At 43.8% G+C, this 16,902-nt stretch overlaps 2 protein-coding genes across 3 annotated transcripts; one reads left to right on the top strand and one right to left on the bottom strand.

Annotated features, from left to right (window-relative positions):
- Window positions 1–571: 571 nt before the first annotated feature.
- On the top strand, window positions 572–8,689 carry LOC139365080 (aldehyde dehydrogenase family 3 member B1-like). 2 transcript variants are annotated; one of them, XM_071102449.1, is made up of 10 exons: window positions 572–706; window positions 1,628–1,791; window positions 2,607–2,720; window positions 2,873–2,993; window positions 3,216–3,301; window positions 3,464–3,545; window positions 3,745–4,137; window positions 4,346–4,512; window positions 4,699–4,798; window positions 4,902–8,689. In XM_071102449.1, exons 2-10 carry the CDS (start codon window positions 1,630–1,632, stop codon window positions 5,099–5,101), a joined length of 1,425 nt encoding a protein of 474 aa, XP_070958550.1. In that variant the 5' UTR covers window positions 572–706; window positions 1,628–1,629; the 3' UTR covers window positions 5,102–8,689. The 2 variants fall into 2 exon arrangements, with proteins under 2 accessions (XP_070958550.1, XP_070958552.1); XM_071102451.1 differs by having other exon boundaries at window positions 668–807.
- A 214-nt stretch (window positions 8,690–8,903) lies between these two features.
- Window positions 8,904–16,636, bottom strand: LOC139365081 (ATP-dependent Clp protease proteolytic subunit, mitochondrial-like). Its single transcript, XM_071102452.1, has 7 exons — window positions 16,494–16,636; window positions 15,856–15,957; window positions 15,581–15,652; window positions 14,963–15,059; window positions 12,346–12,533; window positions 11,985–12,090; window positions 8,904–11,418 (listed from the first exon to the last, which is right to left on the bottom strand). Exons 1-7 carry the CDS (start codon window positions 16,503–16,505, stop codon window positions 11,201–11,203), a joined length of 795 nt encoding a protein of 264 aa, XP_070958553.1. The 5' UTR covers window positions 16,506–16,636; the 3' UTR covers window positions 8,904–11,200.
- Window positions 16,637–16,902: the final 266 nt, after the last annotated feature.

Raw genomic sequence — 16,902 nt, 5'->3', positions numbered from 1 at the left:
CATTTCGATTAAATTATTTCCTTCTATGAACTGTAACTCAGTAAAATGTTTGAAATTGATGCATGTTACATTTATATATTTTCTTGAGTATACATCTCCTATTCATACAATTAAATGATGCTGCTTGCAAGATAATGGTCTATACATAAATATACGCAATGCATTATATTCAGTAGGCTAGTGTATGGCAACTAAAACAGTCTGCCCACTTGAACCTGAATTTGATTCCAGGGATTTGATTTGATACCAGGGATATTCAAATATTACCCAATGAGGTCTGGATTAACCTACTGCTGTTTTTTGTTGTACCTAATAATTCATTTATCCTACCTGGTGTCCCTGATCATAATCATTCCCTGATTAGAGGGGATAGAATAAGAAACTAAGCAGCGGAACTGGCTTTGGGTCCAGAGTTTAATTTGAAGGGCCTTTAGTCTATGGATACGCATGTTTTTCTTCAGCCCCAGACAGGTTTACAGGCTTGTTTTTCAAGTTCTACCAAAAATCTATTCTGCTTTCCAGATTAACTAGCCGCGTTGGTAGGAAAACCACTAGCACCCGGAAATGCGCCACTTTCTTCGGGTTCCCATAACAAGTCAAAGCCACCGGCAAATTGGAATGTGATTTATCTGAGTTCAGAGACAGGTCTAAGAGTGGCTCGACAGGGCAACATACGACCATTTAGGCTACCTTCGGGCAGAATCAGGTGCGTTTTAACTTTTTAATTTCCTCAAATTCCGACTAACATTTTGTTAGGCTTCAGTTTATTTTTATTCATCAGCAGCATCTATTTACGGGAAAATTCAGGTAGGACTTCACAACTTCATCCATCCTGAAAAGAGTGCAGCTTGTACAGTATCCTAACAAAGAGGGTTTCCGACGTAAACTGTTTTAATGTGTAACAATTTGATACTCTAGTTTAAAATGTTAAAGTTGCATCATCCATGCCTGTCACTATTGACATCCCGCCCACGCGTTCACATAATTATTGAAGGTTTTGCCGCGTTCATTCAAATTACCCGTAACACAGCTGTGAGCAACAAACCGTGAATAACTTGCATCAAGGTCTGATTTTCACCTTTTTATAGCCCATATAACGGACCGCATATTTTGTCATCTTACCTTCTTAGCCTGCCTTTTTGCATTTTCTACACTTGACCTGAGCCAGGTGGTTCTAAAGATGAAGCCGTGCCCTGGGTGTAGGCCTATCCATACACCTATTTTGCAACGAAAACGAGAATTTCTATTGGACACTTTTCTAGGTCCCTCCCGTTCCGTTCTTAAATGGTAAAAGGTTTCTGTTAAAATATAATGAATACACCCCTGGATTCATCATGTGTTCTCAATGCGCAACAAATGTATCTTGACTGAAAATATAAAACAGTGTTCAAGGCTACTTCATGTGGGCGTTTTTAAAAGATCACTGAAGTTTAGTCAGACAATGGCCAAGACCAGCAGCCATTGATGTCTGGAATTTACAACTCTATATTGCTATTGGCAAAGTGAATGTCCAATAGCCAGGCTCTTCTCTCATCACTGGTTATTTTGGTTGTGTGGTGTCTCAATCCTGTTTTACCAGGTGACATTATCCACTAACTCACTTTGTGTCTGTCTGTTGGGTGGACAGAGATGGCCAGCCAGAGCGAGGTGATTGACAGGTTGAGGGCTACGTTCCGGTCAGGTGTGACCTTTCCAGAGCAGTTCCGTATGACCCAGCTCCAGAACCTTCTCTCCCTGGTCGAAGAAAACGAGCAGTTGATACAAGATGCTCTCCACAAGGACCTCCATAAGGTACTAGCATACACTCAGACACGCGCAGACTGCTGTACACTCAGACACGCGCAGACTGCTGTACACTCAGACACGCGCAGACTGCTGTACACTCAGACACGCGCAGACTGCTGTACACTCAGACACGCGCAGACTGCTGTACACTCAGACACGCGCAGACTGCTGTACACTCAGACACGCGCAGACTGCTGTACACTCAGACACGCGCAGACTGCTGTACACTCAGACACGCGCAGACTGCTGTACACTCAGACACGCGCAGACTGCTGTACACTCAGACACGCGCAGACTGCTGTACACTCAGACACGCGCAGACTGCTGTACTGTACACTCAGACACGCGCAGACTGCTGTACACTACACTCAGACACGCGCAGACTGCCGTACACTCAGACACGCGCAGACTGCCGTACACTCAGACACGCGCAGACTGCCGTACACTCAGACACGCGCAGACTGCCGTACACTCAGACACGCGCAGACTGCCGTACACTCAGACACGCGCAGACTGCCGTACACTCAGACACGCGCAGACTGCCGTACACTCAGACACGCGCAGACTGCCGTACACTCAGACACGCGCAGACTGCCGTACACTCAGACACGAGCAGACTGCCGTACACTCAGACACGCGCAGACTGCTGTACACTCTGCATGTCCTCTGCCTCCCTCTCCCCTCTCATTATTTCCTCTGTCACCGCTCTCTTTCACCCCATCCTCTTTCCCTGTCCCTTTTTCTTCACCTTGAATCTTTCGTTGTCCTGTTCCCTCTCTCCCTCGATCATTTCACCTTCTCCCCTCTCTCTCCCCCTTCAGCCCAAGTTTGAGTCGGTCCTGTCAGAGATTCAGATAACCCTGAATGACCTGTACTTCGCCATGGAAAACCTCAGGACCTGGATGCAGCCGGAATACAACATTGGCAAGAATCTGGTACAGATTCCATCAACATTCACTGTCAACTGTTTGACTCTACCACCTTTTACTATGGCTCAACATGTAAACACACACAATTGGAATATTATTTTACTGACTTATGTAATAATTGTCCAACCATCTACTTTCCTCTCTCCATCTTGTTCTAGGCCACTAGGATGGATGACTGTTTCATACGCAGGGAACCGTTGGGGGTAGTTTTAATCATCGGGGCGTGGAACTACCCTCTACATCTTATTCTCTTACCTTTGGTTGCTGCAATTGCTGCAGGTACACATCTATCATGCCTTTGTATACCTAGAGGCTTTGTTAATAGTAAGGGATTGGATTTATAGCGTTTTAACAGTAGCTCAAAGCATTTTACATCCACCACCAATGTTGCCTTATCAGTAATGTATGTGTAACGTGAATGCTGACTCTGTTGGCATTTCATTATTGATTAGGTTTGATTTTGTGACGATGACATATGTATTCCATGATGTCGTGAACCAGGAAACTGTGCCATTCTGAAGCCGTCAGAGATCTGTCAGGCCACCGAGCAACTCCTGGCAGAACTCATCCCCAAATACCTGTCTCAGGTAGTACACACACACACCTATATGTGCTTTAATTTCCCCCTGCTTCTGTTACCTGTTGTGGATCATCAATGGAATGAAGGCCAACAGTGCCATATTTGCTCTATACCTGCCCACTTATTGTTTGTTTTTAATGTTTTGAGTTTTGCCATCTGACTATTGTAGGACTGCTATGCAGTACTATGTGGTGGAGCAGAGGACACCAAGTCATTGCTGAAGAATAAATTTGACCACATTTTCTACACAGGTAAAGCCTAACAGAGAGGACTCCTTAGACCAATAATATGTATTAGCTCAATCCCTCTTTTTAGTATGTTTTGTGTTTTAAAATTTCGGCCTTATGCCCCTTTTATCTCACCTCTGCCATATCACCTCTATCGCACACTCTTGCATACCCTTTCCTTCTCCTCTTCCTTTCCCTTCACCCTTCCCCATCTCCTTCCCAGGTTCCCAGGTGGTGGCCCGCTCCATCCTGCTAGCGGCGGCGCCTCACCTGACCCCCGTCACCCTGGAGCTGGGTGGCAAGAGCCCCTGCTTCATCTACGGCCATATCGACATCCATAAGGCCGCCAAGCGCCTGTGCTGGTCCAAGTTCTTCAACACTGGCCAGAGCTGTGTGGCACCCGACTACGTCCTCTGCACAGCCCAGACCCGGGACGCCCTACTGCCCGCTCTCCGGGAGACCCTGCGGACCTTCTACGGGCCGGACCCCGGAGCGAGTCTGGACATGGGGCGCATAGTCACCCCACGCCACTGGAGACGCCTGATGGACATGCTAGAGAAGTCCAAGGGGAAGGTGGTGATCGGAGGGGAGAGCCGCGAGGAGGACAGGTATATTGGTGAGTTTAGGGGGGTACAGGAAAGGACGATGAGATGCAGGCAGTGGTGTTGAGTTTGGTTTGTATACTGCTGCCACCTTGTGGGTGTGAATGCAAGTTGAAATATGTTGAGGTGGTAGCCTTGCTGTTAAAGTGGCTTTAATTTCAAATATGAGTAACTAATCAGGCATATAGAAGCTAATTCTTGCTGATCAAGTGGTGTTTCTAGCTCCCACAGTGTTGGTGGACGTGCAGGAATCTGATGCTCTAATGCAGGAGGAGATCTTTGGCCCCATCCTGCCCATCCTAACCATAGAGTCTCTGGAGGAGGGCATAGACTACATCAACCGGCAAGAGAAACCCCTGGCCCTCTACGTCTTCTCTGACGAGACCTCGGTAAGACCATGACCTACATTACAGCACATAGATGTTTCTTCTCATATCTATTTTCTTATGTTATAGTCATGGTGGTGTCCTCCACAGAGCTATAGTTTAAAAGTATGTAGTTCTATGGCTGCCTCTGCCTTCACTGTGGCTCCACTCTTATGGAAGAAATGCACATTCCTCCCCTCTCTCTGTCAGGTGGTGACCACAGTGTTGAACAACACCAGTAGTGGTGGTTTCTGCGGCAATGATGGTATAGTACACATGGCCTTGCCAGGCCTGCCCTTTGGGGGAGTAGGTAAGTGTGTATCTGACAACGTAAATAAAATAGTCATTATCAGAAGAAAAGCACTAGGCATGGATCTGATCATGGTGCCCTGTCATCTTCCTCTACCCTCCAGGTGCCAGTGGGATGGGTAGCTACCACGGCCGCTGGGGCTTTGAGACATTCAGCCACAGGCGGGGCTGTATGAACCGGAGCTGGTTACTGGAGAGGGTCAACGTCCTGCGCTACCCGCCCTACAGCGACTACAACCTGGGCTGGTTGCGCTGGGCCACCACCTTCAAGAAGAACAGCTGGGGAGGCTGCTCAGTCATGTGAGAGTGGCACCCGGTGCGTGCCTGACTACTTCCAAAGCCGATGGGCTTTTCTTAAAGGTCCAATGCAGCCGTTTTTATCTCAATGTCAAATCAGTTTTGGGGTAACAATTAAGTACCTTACTGTGATTGTTTTCAATTAAAATGGCCAACAAGTAACATCTTCTTAGCAAAGAGCAATTTGTCAAAAAATAATTTAGCTAGGACTGCCTGGGAGTGGTCTGGGGGGGAGGGGAAAACTAGCTGTTGGCAGAGGTTTGGATCTCTTATTGGTCCATTAACTCATTTACCGCCTGGAGTTGTCACCAGGCATTCCAAGAGTCCCTTCCCACCTAAATGGGCTGAAATTTCAGGCAGTCTTTATAAACTGCTCTTACACTAAAAGGGTATTATCATTTTTCACAGTATTATTCCAACATCATAGTGTGGAATGTATAAAACAGTTTTTTTTTACTGCACTGGGCCTTTAAAGTATCTGTCCAGTGTTCCAGATTTCTATTAAATAATTTACCTAAAATGTAAAACATATATAATTAAGGATGTTAAAAAACAGCTTATCTCTGTGGCCTGATTGGAAATAGTGGTTGGGTGTACTCTGGTTAAAAAATAAAGAAAAAAGCGCTGACATGCCAGCTCAGCCAATGAGATGCACAAACACTTGGATATTCAAATTAGCTACCAACGCCATGTGGGGCAGTGCTGTATGCACTGCCTAGCAGGCTTGCTTTCTTTTTTGGGGGGCCTTGGCTGTGTATAGGTTGCCTGCCCTGTCCGCTAAGAATCCGAGTCACATTCTGCACATGTTATTTTACGCACACTACGGAACTGCTGCTCACACTCCCCTTCCTTTACGTTTCTCTCTTTACTCACCCCTTCTGAACTATGATGATGATGATCTCTGCCTTGTTTCTGAACAGCTGAAATAAAATAATAACTGCAAATTGATCGAACATTCCCCAAAAATATTTTGAAGGCTAAACAACCTTCTCGGTTGTAACAGATATTTTAGTTGCACAAGCAGGACTCATTAAACTATCAGCGTTTTGTGTGATGTAGGCCCACCCATACTCAACTAGTGGACCGGATCGGTCGGGCTTCGATCCCTGGTATCATATAAACACACAGGACATGAAAGAATGCATAGAATTGCAGAATATTTGCTTTAAAACGGCAAAAAATAATATTTGCCCCAAACAAAATGTGTAGAATTGCAGGAAATTAGCTATAAAACTGCAACATTTTCAAGATGGGTGTGAACAGATTGAGGTCGCATGGGTTGTGAGGTGGGGGTTTGTTACTACATCGATAAATGACATTATCCATCTGGACCACTTCGGAAATGTGTGTGTGACTGGACCTTCTCAAATAGTACTTGAGTACCCCTGATTAGGCTAATCTTCATAGTTACTGTCATATTGTAGTAGTACTGTAGGAGAATACAGGAGAAGTACAGTAGTAAAGTTCCTGGAAAAATAATGCAACTCCCCACTTAGAGTTTTGCATAGGAACTCTCTGTGTTTTCCACACACAGGCCCTACTAACTGCTATTTCGCTTTTCAATGATCATGCAAGTACAGCATGAGTAGGGGTTCCACCTCTAGGCAGCCGAGCATGTGAATCCGGACCGGTAACCTCAGTCTGACAATGGGCGAGTTCATTCTGTGGTGCACGTGCGCTATTATCTCTTATATCGTTTGTCAACTACTGCCTACTATACTGAACAAAAATATACACGTACATTTTTTTACAATTTTACTGATTTACAGTTCATATAAGGAAATCAGTCAATTTAAATAAATTCCTTAAACCTTAATCTCTGGATTTCACATGACTGGAGGGCATATTCCCACCTACTTGGGAGCCAGGCCCAGCCCATCAGAATGAGTTTTTCCCCATAAAGGGCTTTATTATGACAAATACTCTGCAGTTAATCGGCTGTCCAGTCCTGGGCTGGTTGCACGTGCGGTTGTGAGGCCGGTTGGATGTACTGCCAAATTCTCTAAAATTACGTTGGAGGCGGCTTATGGTAAATAAATTAACATTACATTTTCTGGCAACCGCTCTGGTGGACATTCCTGCAGTCAGCATGTCAATTGCACGCTCACTCAACTTGAGACATCTGTGGCAATGTGTTGTGATTACAACTGCACATTTAGTGGCCTTTTATTGTCCCCAGCACAAGGTGCACCTGTGTAATGATCATGCTGTTTAATCAGCTGTCAGATGGATTATCTTGGCAAAGGATAAATGTTCACTAACAGGGATGTAAACAAATTTGTGCACAATTTGAGAGCAATAAGCTTTTTGTGCGAATGGAAATATTTCAGAATCATTTATTTCATCTCGTGAAGCATGGTACCAACACTATACATGTTGAGTTTTATATTTTTGTTAATTATATTTGATTATAATTGTCATAGTTATGCTGCCATATCGTAGCAAGAGTTGCTGCAAACATTGGCTATTTATTTTTTCAATGAGAAAATAATTGCTATTTTGACTGCCTGTATATCGTACGTGTTGATGTACTGTTACAACAGACAAAGTTTGTAGGAACATGTCGATCATGTTTTCTGTGTACAACATGATAGCTGCATGTTAGCCTAACACCCTCCTGAAAAAATAACATGAAATTGCACTTCAGGCATGGAATGCATAGTTTGAACATGCCCACCATATCTTTAGTGTACAACACAACGTTTCCCCCTCCATGTTAAGGAGGAAGTAGCGGCAGCAGAGCATGTTAGCTTATTGCTTCTAAACAGCCAGCAGGCCAACTTACAAACCCCAGATTTTGAAATGGAAGTGACTGAGTTGTTGTATAGGCTTACTCCTTTTTGCTAACACAACCTGTGGATTGCTTGTGTGCTGCAGTGTGCCCTCTCCATTAACTGTTTGTCACAAGTCAGTTTCAGTGGGCCTGTTTGGTTTGAGTACTTGAAAAGAAGGCTGTACTTGTATAGGGCCATTGAGTCAGCAGAAAAGAGCTGTGAGAAAGGGGGAAAGAGGTGCTACCTGTGGTTCTGGTTTAACCAGGTTATTCAAGGGAGGGACACAGGCTGCATCTCAAGTCGTGATTGGCTTCCTTCCCTTGTCTCCTCTCCTTTACCATGAAATGGAAAACTGAAGAAAGGTGAAAGTAATGTGGTAGATACCAATGGCTTTCACCTGTCCTGTTCTTTCAATCTTTGCAACTGAAGGGAAGGAGAGCCGCTATTGCAATCCACCCAGGGTGTGGTTTCAGTTCTGTGTGTTCACTGCTACAGCACAATGGTCTAAACCTGCTTCTTCCACTCGTCTTGCTTTGACCCATCAGATCAGATCAGAATAGATGAGTGGAAGCCACTATATTGAAATGTTTCCCCAGATTTTGAAATGCACTGGCTACCAGGGTCTGCAGAGGTAAAGGGTTTTTAGCACTGTTGCACAAGACCCCCATTGTTCACCATGGGGTTAGTATAGTTCACTGAACGGTCTTATGTAACAATTTTACTAGGTTTTGTTAGACTCTGTGTGACATATTAGGTGGTGGATGTTTTTGATTTTAAAAGTTTTGTTCAGAAGACATTAACTAATAAAACCTTACTTTACATGAATATATTTGTTGGCTTATACTTTAAGTGTCAATTGTACTGTTATTGCCCCATTCTCCCTCATCCCAGCATGTTGCTTTTCTTTGCAAGTCATTGCATCATTAGTGCTTTACTCAATTACTTTTTGAATTTAAGGTGACTGACAAACTTTTCAATATCATTGAGACAAAATCCCACTCTTTAAACATTTCCATCATGACTTGATTAAAACTCACTCTTACAAGATGGGCTTTATCTCCAAAATCCCCCTAGTCACTGACAGTGAGGCACTCTAGGCTTACACAAGTCGCATGTACAGTTGAAGTCGGAAGTTTACATACACTTAGGTTGGAGTGATTAAAATTCGTTTTTCAACCACTCCAAAAAAAAATATTAACAAACTATAGTTTTGGCAAGTCGGTCAGGACATCTACTTTGTGCATGACTCAAATCATTTTTCCAAAAAGGTGTTTACAGATTATTTCACTGACCCACTGTATCACAATTCCAGTGGGTCAGAAGTTTACATACACTAAGTTGAGTGTGCCTTTAAACAGCTTGGAAAATTCCAGAAAATTATGTCATGGCATTAGAAGCTTGATAGGCTAATTGACATCATTTAAGTCAATTGGAGGTGTACCTGTGGATGTATTTCAAGGCCTACCTTCAAACTCAGTTCCTCTTTGTTTGACAGCATGGGAAAATCAAAAGAAATCAGCCGAGACCTCAAACAATTGTAGACTTCCACAAGTCTGGTTCATCCTTGGGAGCAATTTCCAAATGGCAGAAGGTACCACGTTCATCTGTACAAACAATAGTACGCAAGTATAAACACCATGGTACCACGCAGCTGTCATACCGCTCAGGAAGGAGACGCGTTCTGTCTCCTAGAGATGAACGTCCTTTGGTGTGAAAAGTGCAAATCTATCCCAGAACAACAGCAAAAGACCTTGTGAAGATGCTGGAGGAAACCGGTACAAAAGTATCTATATTCACAGTAAAAATGAGTCCTATATCGACATAACCTGAAAGGCCGCTCAGCAAGGAAGAAGCCACTGCTCCAAAACCTCCATAAAAAAAGCCAGACTACAGTTTGCAACTGCACTTGGAGAAATGTCCTCTGGCCTGATGAAACAAAAATAGAACCGTTTGGCCATAACGACCATCGTTATGTTTGGAGAAAAAAGGGGGAAGCTTGCAAGCCGAAGAACACCATCGCAACCGTGAAAAACGGGGGTTGCAGCATGTTGTGTGGGTGCTTTGCTGCAGGAGGGACTGGTGCACTTCAAAATTGATGGCATCATGAGGATATATTGAAGCAACATCAAGACATGAGGAAGTTAAAGCTTAGTCGTAAATGTGTCTTCCAAATGGACAATGACCCCAAGCATACTTCCAAAGTTGTGGCAAAATAGCTTAAGGACAACAAAGTCAAGGTATTGGAGTGGCCATCACAAAGCCCTGACAATCCTATAGAAAATGTGTGGGCAGAACTGAAAAAGCATGTGCGAGCAAGGAGACCTACAAACCTGACTCAGTTACACCAGCTCTGTCAGGAGGAATGGGCAAAAATTCACCCAAGTTATTGTGGGAAGTTTGTGGAAGGCTACCCAAAACATTTGACCCAAGTTAAACAATTTAAAGGCGATGCTACCAAATACTAATTGAGTATGTACACTTCTTGGCTAAGGTGTATGTAAACTTCTGACTTCTGTATATTGCAAAGGAAAACGGCTCAGTTGATCTCATCACTGAGGCAATCAAAACACTACTTGTTACAGACTCAAATCACGCGTTGATACAATTATAATCCGTTTTTACAGCAGAGCCTGTATTCGTAAAGCATTAAGAGTAGGAGTGCTGATCTAGAATCCGTTTTGCCTTGTCTGTCACAATGAATAAGATTGCATGGACAGGAGGAACTGATCCTAGATCAACACTCCTACTCTTAGATGCTTTATGAGTACAGGCCAGGTTGGGTGTGTGACTCAAAGAAAATGTATTTTATTCCAGTTCGTAAAAATCAACATCACAATTGTGTCATGGCTTGTACAAATGGGGGCTATATTGTTTCCTTCACTATAGAGATCTGCAGTCTTTGTTTGTGGTAAATACAGTGTGCATATTATGGGGGACAATACAAATCTGAGATTGGTCAAAAATTATCATTTTTAAATGTAAATATTCTAATACTGCTGCATTTTGCCTCCTCTCCCAGAGGTTTATCCAGCACAAAGGTATACAATGCAGGTCCTTTGTTCCAAACCGACCCCTATCCACCCAGAGCACTTCTGTAAATTAAAGGATTGGACAGTTATAAGCAATATAGTAATAGCTCCACTTTGCCATCTGGTAGGCTACGCTGTAACTTCTCGCAGATTAGTATCCACTCGAATACATTTGGATTTACGGGACATCAGCATATGCTTACACCTGTCCAATCCATTCCGATCTACAGAAGTGCCTTTAGGTGGTTAGAAGATAGAGGATGGCTTGTGATTGGTGTGGGACTGCTTCCTGGTAGTCTGAGGTCAGGGTTCGGGTTTGTATGAGGAGGGGGGGTTGGTCCCGGGGGGGCTCTGCTCGGGGGCGGAGGCTGGCGAGGGGCAGATGGCGGTAGGGGGCTCCTTCTGGACCAGCTCTGGGTCATCCTGGCCCGCCTGGGGAGGATGCACCAACACTCGGTCGATGATCCCAAAGTCCTGTGCCTCAATGGGGCTCATGTAACGATCTCTCTCCATCACACAATCTGGGAGAAAGAAAACAGAAGGGAATAATTGTATGGTTACGAGTTTTGGTGAAAATGTGCGACACATTGGTGGTGGCTGAGGTGAGTTCACTCTTACAAAGTGCTTTGAGTGAGGAAGGACTCAATCATCAAATCACTTAACCTTGAAATAGTGCTTGGATTTAGTTAGGAGTCACTAATTCATATGTGACTCAGAGGCTATGGTACATTTTCCATCAGACAATATTAAGACATTTTGAAGTATTTTTTATTGGAATATTACTGTTGCATGTTGGGATGTGCTTGGAAATACACTTAAGTACTGGCACGTATTAGAAAACACAAAACAAGTATAATTTCATGCATTTGAACCCAGGTCTGTGTGGCCCTACGGGTATTTGAAATAAGACTAAACGATTTAATCAAACCGTCCCGCCCCCCTGGATGCCTTTTCCCCAGAGCTAAACAACCAAATCAAATTCTGTGCATATTGTGTTAGTCTCTGCCTCATCTTTATGAGCAGCTGAAATAAAAACCCTGCAGCGACTTAAAGCCAGACTACTGAACTGGATGCCTTAGCTACTTACCTATATGCGCCAACAGCTGGCCAGTGTGTTTAGCGTAGAGTTGATTGATCTGTTTCTTTAGCTTCATGATCTCCTCAGCCTGAATGGCGATGTCTGTAGCCTGACCCTAATAACACACAGGAGAGAGAAGACAGATGTTATGTAAAGCAACTGACAACTGAGGTGTTAAAATACTTCACTCCTATTTACATGCCCAATCACAGGTCTGGCTTTTGATGGCAACACAAGCTCAACCAACACCTGTACCAGGTTCTCAAACCCCCCCCCCCCCCCCCTCATCCCCTTACCTGCCTGACTTCAACCTGTCCCCCCCAGCTATTCCTGCTGCCTCCCTAGTCCCATTACCCCTTTCCATCCTTACCCTGGCTCCTCCGGAGGGCTGGTGCACCATGATGCGGGCGTTGGGCAGGGAGTGCCTCATGCCGGCCGTGCCCGAAGCCAGGAGAAGACTGCCCATGCTGGCCGCCTGGCCCACACACCACGTGGAGATTGGGTTGAGGATGTACTGCATGGTGTCGTAGATGGCTAGGCCTGCCGTCACAACACCGCCTGGGGGGGGAAAAGAGGATAGGAGAGGAACATCATGGTGAACCAGGATTAATGGTTTGTTGGATTTAGTTCATCGATGTTCCTCTTCTCCCAGACTTTTCTATCTCTCCATAAAGCTGGAATCCATAGCGGTGAACCTGCCATGTCCATTTGCGATATTACAACAAAGACGTTACCTTCAAACAAACACTTTTTTCCATCTGACATCATTGCACGCACAATAGAACCAAGTATGTACGATTTTTTTTTTACCACAATGCTGGATGCTCATTTCCTCAAAACAATAATAAATGCGCCTGGGGCTGTTGCGCCTATCATGGATCTCAGCTTTAACGTTAACCTGATGAAGTTCATTTGAAGTCTAGGTAAAAAGAGTTTCTGACTGCACCCTTTATCTCCTATTACTGTCATCTGATCCATATGTCACTTGTGTTCTCTCGGTCTCTTTCCCCTCCAAGAAAGTGTTCCCCTCCAAGTGTTGCCACCCCTATTACTAGCCTGTTCAACCTCTCTTTCGTGTCGTCTGAGATTCCCATAGATTGGAAAGCAGCTGCGGTCATCCCCCTCTTCAAAGGGGGGGACACTCTTGACCCAAACTGCTACAGACCTATATCTATCCTACCATGCCTTTCTAAGGTCTTCGAAAGCCAAGTCAACAAACAGATTACCGACCATTTTGAATCTCACCATACCTTCTCTGCTATGCAATCTGGTTTCAGAGCTGGTCATGGGTGCACCTCAGCCACGCTCAAGGTCCTAAACGATATCTTAACCGCCATCGATAAGAAACATTACTGTGCAGCCGTATTCATTGATCTGGCCAAGGCTTTCGACTCTGTCAATCACCACATCCTCATCGGCAGACTCAACAGCCTTGGTTTCTCAAATGATTGCCTCGCCTGGTTCACCAACTACTTCTCTGATAGAGTTCAGTGTGTCAAATCGGAGGGTCTGTTGTCCGGACCTCTGGCAGTCTCTATGGGGGTGCCACAGGGTTCAATTCTTGGACCGACTCTCTTCTCTGTATACATCAATGAGGTCGCTCTTGCTGCTGGTGAGTCTCTGATCCACCTCTACGCAGACGACACCATTCTGTATACTTCCGGCCCTTCTTTGGACACTGTGTTAACAACCCTCCAGGCAAGCTTCAATGCCATACAACTCTCCTTCCGTGGCCTCCAATTGCTCTTAAATACAAGTAAAACTAAATGCATGCTCTTCAACCAATCGCTACCTGCACCTACCCGCCTGTCCAACATCACTACTCTGGACGGCTCTGACTTAGAATACGTGGACAACTACAAATACTTAGGTGTCTGGTTAGACTGTAAACTCTCCTTCCAGACCCATATCAAACATCTCCAATCCAAAGTTAAATCTAGAATTGGCTTCCTATTTCGCAACAAAGCATCCTTCACTCATGCTGCCAAACATACCCTTGTAAAACTGACCATCCTACCAATCCTCGACTTTGGCGATGTCATTTACAAAATAGCCTCCAATACCCTACTCAACAAATTGGATGCAGTCTATCACAGTGCAATCCGTTTTGTCACCAAAGCCCCATATACTACCCACCATTGCGACCTGTACGCTCTCGTTGGCTGGCCCTCGCTTCATACTCGTCGCCAAACCCACTGGCTCCATGTCATCTACAAGACCCTGCTAGGTAAAGTCCCCCCTTATCTCAGCTCGCTGGTCACCATAGCATCTCCCACCTGTAGCACACGCTCCAGCAGGTATATCTCTCTAGTCACCCCCAAAACCAATTCTTTCTTTGGCCGCCTCTCTTTCCAGTTCTCTGCTGCCAATGACTGGAACGAACTACAAAAATCTCTGAAACTGGAAACACTTATCTCCCTCACTAGCTTTAAGCACCAACTGTCAGAGCAGCTCACAGATTACTGCACCTGTACATAGCCCACCTATAATTTAGCCCTATCAACTACCTCTTTCCCAACTGTATTTAATTAATTTATTTATTTTGCTCCTTTGCACCCCATTATTTTTATTTCTACTTTGCACATTCTTCCATTGCAAAACTACCATTCCAGTGTTTTACTTGCTATATTGTATTTACCTTGCCACCAAGGCCTTTTTTGCCTTTACCTCCCTTCTCACCTCATTTACTCACATTGTATATAGACTTGTTTATACTTTATTATTGACTGTATGTTTGTTTTACTCCATGTGTAACTCTGTGTTGTTGTATCTGTCGAACTGCTTTGCTTTATCTTGGCCAGGTCGCAATTGTAAATGAGAACTTGTTCTCAACTTGCCTACCTGGTTAAATAAAGGTAAAATAAAATAAATAAAAAAGAAACATGCTTTTTAAAGTAACCATCCCTATTCCACCAACCATCCCCTGCACCACCAACTGTTCCTCTTTGTGGGAGGTCCCCCTCTATTCTCCTCCCCTATTCTCTTACCAGGACTGTTGATGTACATGTGGATGGGTTTGTTGTTGCTCTCTGACTGCAGAAAGAGTAGTTGAGCAATAACCAGACTGGCCACAGAGTCATCAATCTGAAAAAAGGCAGGGAGAGAGGAGAGAGATTAACAAAAGAATCTTAACTGCAACAGCAGACTCAGAAATCCAGATGTTTTAATCGGTGTGGGCTTACTTCGATTATGACCTTGCGCCGATAAGCAGAGTAAGTTGTATACATTTTATTTTTTTACCTTTTATTTAACTAGGCAAGTCTTAAGAACAAATTCTTATTTACAATGACAGCCTAGGAACAGTGGGATAACTGCCTTGTTCGGGGGCAGAACAACAGATTTTTACCTTGTCAGCTCGGGGATTCCATCTAGTAACCTTTACTGCCATAATCAGTTTCATATCGAATTATTAGTGTGCATGTAAACATACCCAATGTCTCCTGGTGTAGGTTTTGAATCCCAAACTACTACACACACAGACTTACTGGCCATATTACACCGACAGTGACACACAACAAGACTTACCGGCCCCATTACACAAACGGTGACACACAGCTAGAATTACCGGCCCCATTACACAGACAGTGATACACAGTGAGACTTACCGGCCCCATTACACAGATGATCCTCTCCCTCAGAAGACGAGAGTAGATGTCATACGCACGCTCTCCTCGACCCTAGGAAAGAAGAGAAAGACAAGGAAAAGGAATGAGGGGAAGAAAGAGGAAGATCTTTGAACATTGGAAAGCAGCTAGAATAGCAAGGACCAGGAACTGACAGGTGAAAACCACTAACTAAACCGTTCCAAACCAAGAGTGAATCAAGTTGCATAGAAATGTTGCAGTCCTACATAGAACTCTGTTGGGGTTCCAATTCTTACCGTCTGCTCCACAACGATAGGTACGAGAGGACTCCTCCATTGTGCACTGTGGTGAATGGTCCTGCGTGACTTTAAAGCTGTCACTCCACATTGTAACACCCTCTAAGAGAGTGGGATAAAGAGAAAAAGTTAACATTTGTCTCTAAGATCTTAACCTAAGTGTTGGGCAGGTTATTTCAATAATTATATTTTAAAGTTACATTCAGAGATAGCATGGTTATTTTTTTTCCACTCTGGCCCCTTGAAGTGTGTTCAAGACAAAGCTATCAAATGTATTATGATCGTATTACATCAACTCTGAACATTACACACACTTTAGGAAATGCTACAGTTACTCATGATTTCACATTAACAATTAGGAAAATGTTGACAGTGGTTTCCTTAGAAATTAGTAATTAAATTTAGCTAGCTGGAGATGGGAATGAGTTAGGTTAGCTACACAATTTTGGTCAAGTTACACAAGTGTGGCTAGCCAGCTAGCTTTAATCGTCGCAGGTGCATGATGCATACTATTCATCTGATTCGAGAATGCACCGCTGAGACAGCTAATAAACATTTGCACATTGTAATCTATATAGTTTACAACACAAACGATGCATTTCCAAAATATGTTTTCACCCTTTATCTCCAATACTTACTCGTATAAGCATTGTGATGTCTTGTAACGTGCAATCCCCTTTGTTTGACCCCAATTTAACCGGAAACAATTCTAATTTGAGCGTCGAACTGTTCCTGAAGTCGCTGAGCAATATTCCTCTGTCATGTGACGAGTTTGTGTTTACAGCCTCGAATATGACGGCGCTAGATGGCAATGGTGCACGAGCAAAATCCACTAACATAATACTACAGTATTGCTTACCGTTGCCTTGATAGTTTTCAGATACCGACTATTTTTAAAATACAAAAGCCTACTTGATATATAAATAATTATACTATTGAATAATAATGTGACGATTAAAGTTTAAAATTAAATGTCATTAAAATATAGAAATGTGTGTTGAAGAGCCAAAACTCGTGACATTGTAGATGGGGGTCTCTATAAATAAA

This window comes from Oncorhynchus clarkii, chromosome 13 (assembly GCF_045791955.1).
Source record: "Oncorhynchus clarkii lewisi isolate Uvic-CL-2024 chromosome 13, UVic_Ocla_1.0, whole genome shotgun sequence".
NCBI lineage: Eukaryota > Metazoa > Chordata > Actinopteri > Salmoniformes > Salmonidae > Oncorhynchus > Oncorhynchus clarkii.
The sequence above is the reverse complement of the archived record's forward strand: the minus strand, read 5'-3'. Positions and strand labels throughout refer to the sequence as shown.

Bases quoted from the DNA above. Each gene is read 5' to 3' on its own strand.
- LOC139365080 (XM_071102449.1), top strand. From the start codon at position 1,630: ATGGCCAGCCAGAGCGAGGTGATTGACAGGTTGAGGGCTACGTTCCGG. The intron at 2,721-2,872 runs GTACAGATTCCA...ATCTTGTTCTAG, and splicing joins ACAACATTGGCAAGAATCTG to GCCACTAGGATGGATGACTG. The intron at 4,138-4,345 runs GTGAGTTTAGGG...TGGTGTTTCTAG, and splicing joins CGAGGAGGACAGGTATATTG to CTCCCACAGTGTTGGTGGAC.
- LOC139365081 (XM_071102452.1), bottom strand. The intron at 15,653-15,855 runs GTAAGAATTGGA...CTTCTTTCCTAG, and splicing joins CTATCGTTGTGGAGCAGACG to GGTCGAGGAGAGCGTGCGTA. The intron at 11,419-11,984 runs GTAAGTAGCTAA...TCTTTCTCCCAG, and splicing joins CCAGCTGTTGGCGCATATAG to ATTGTGTGATGGAGAGAGAT.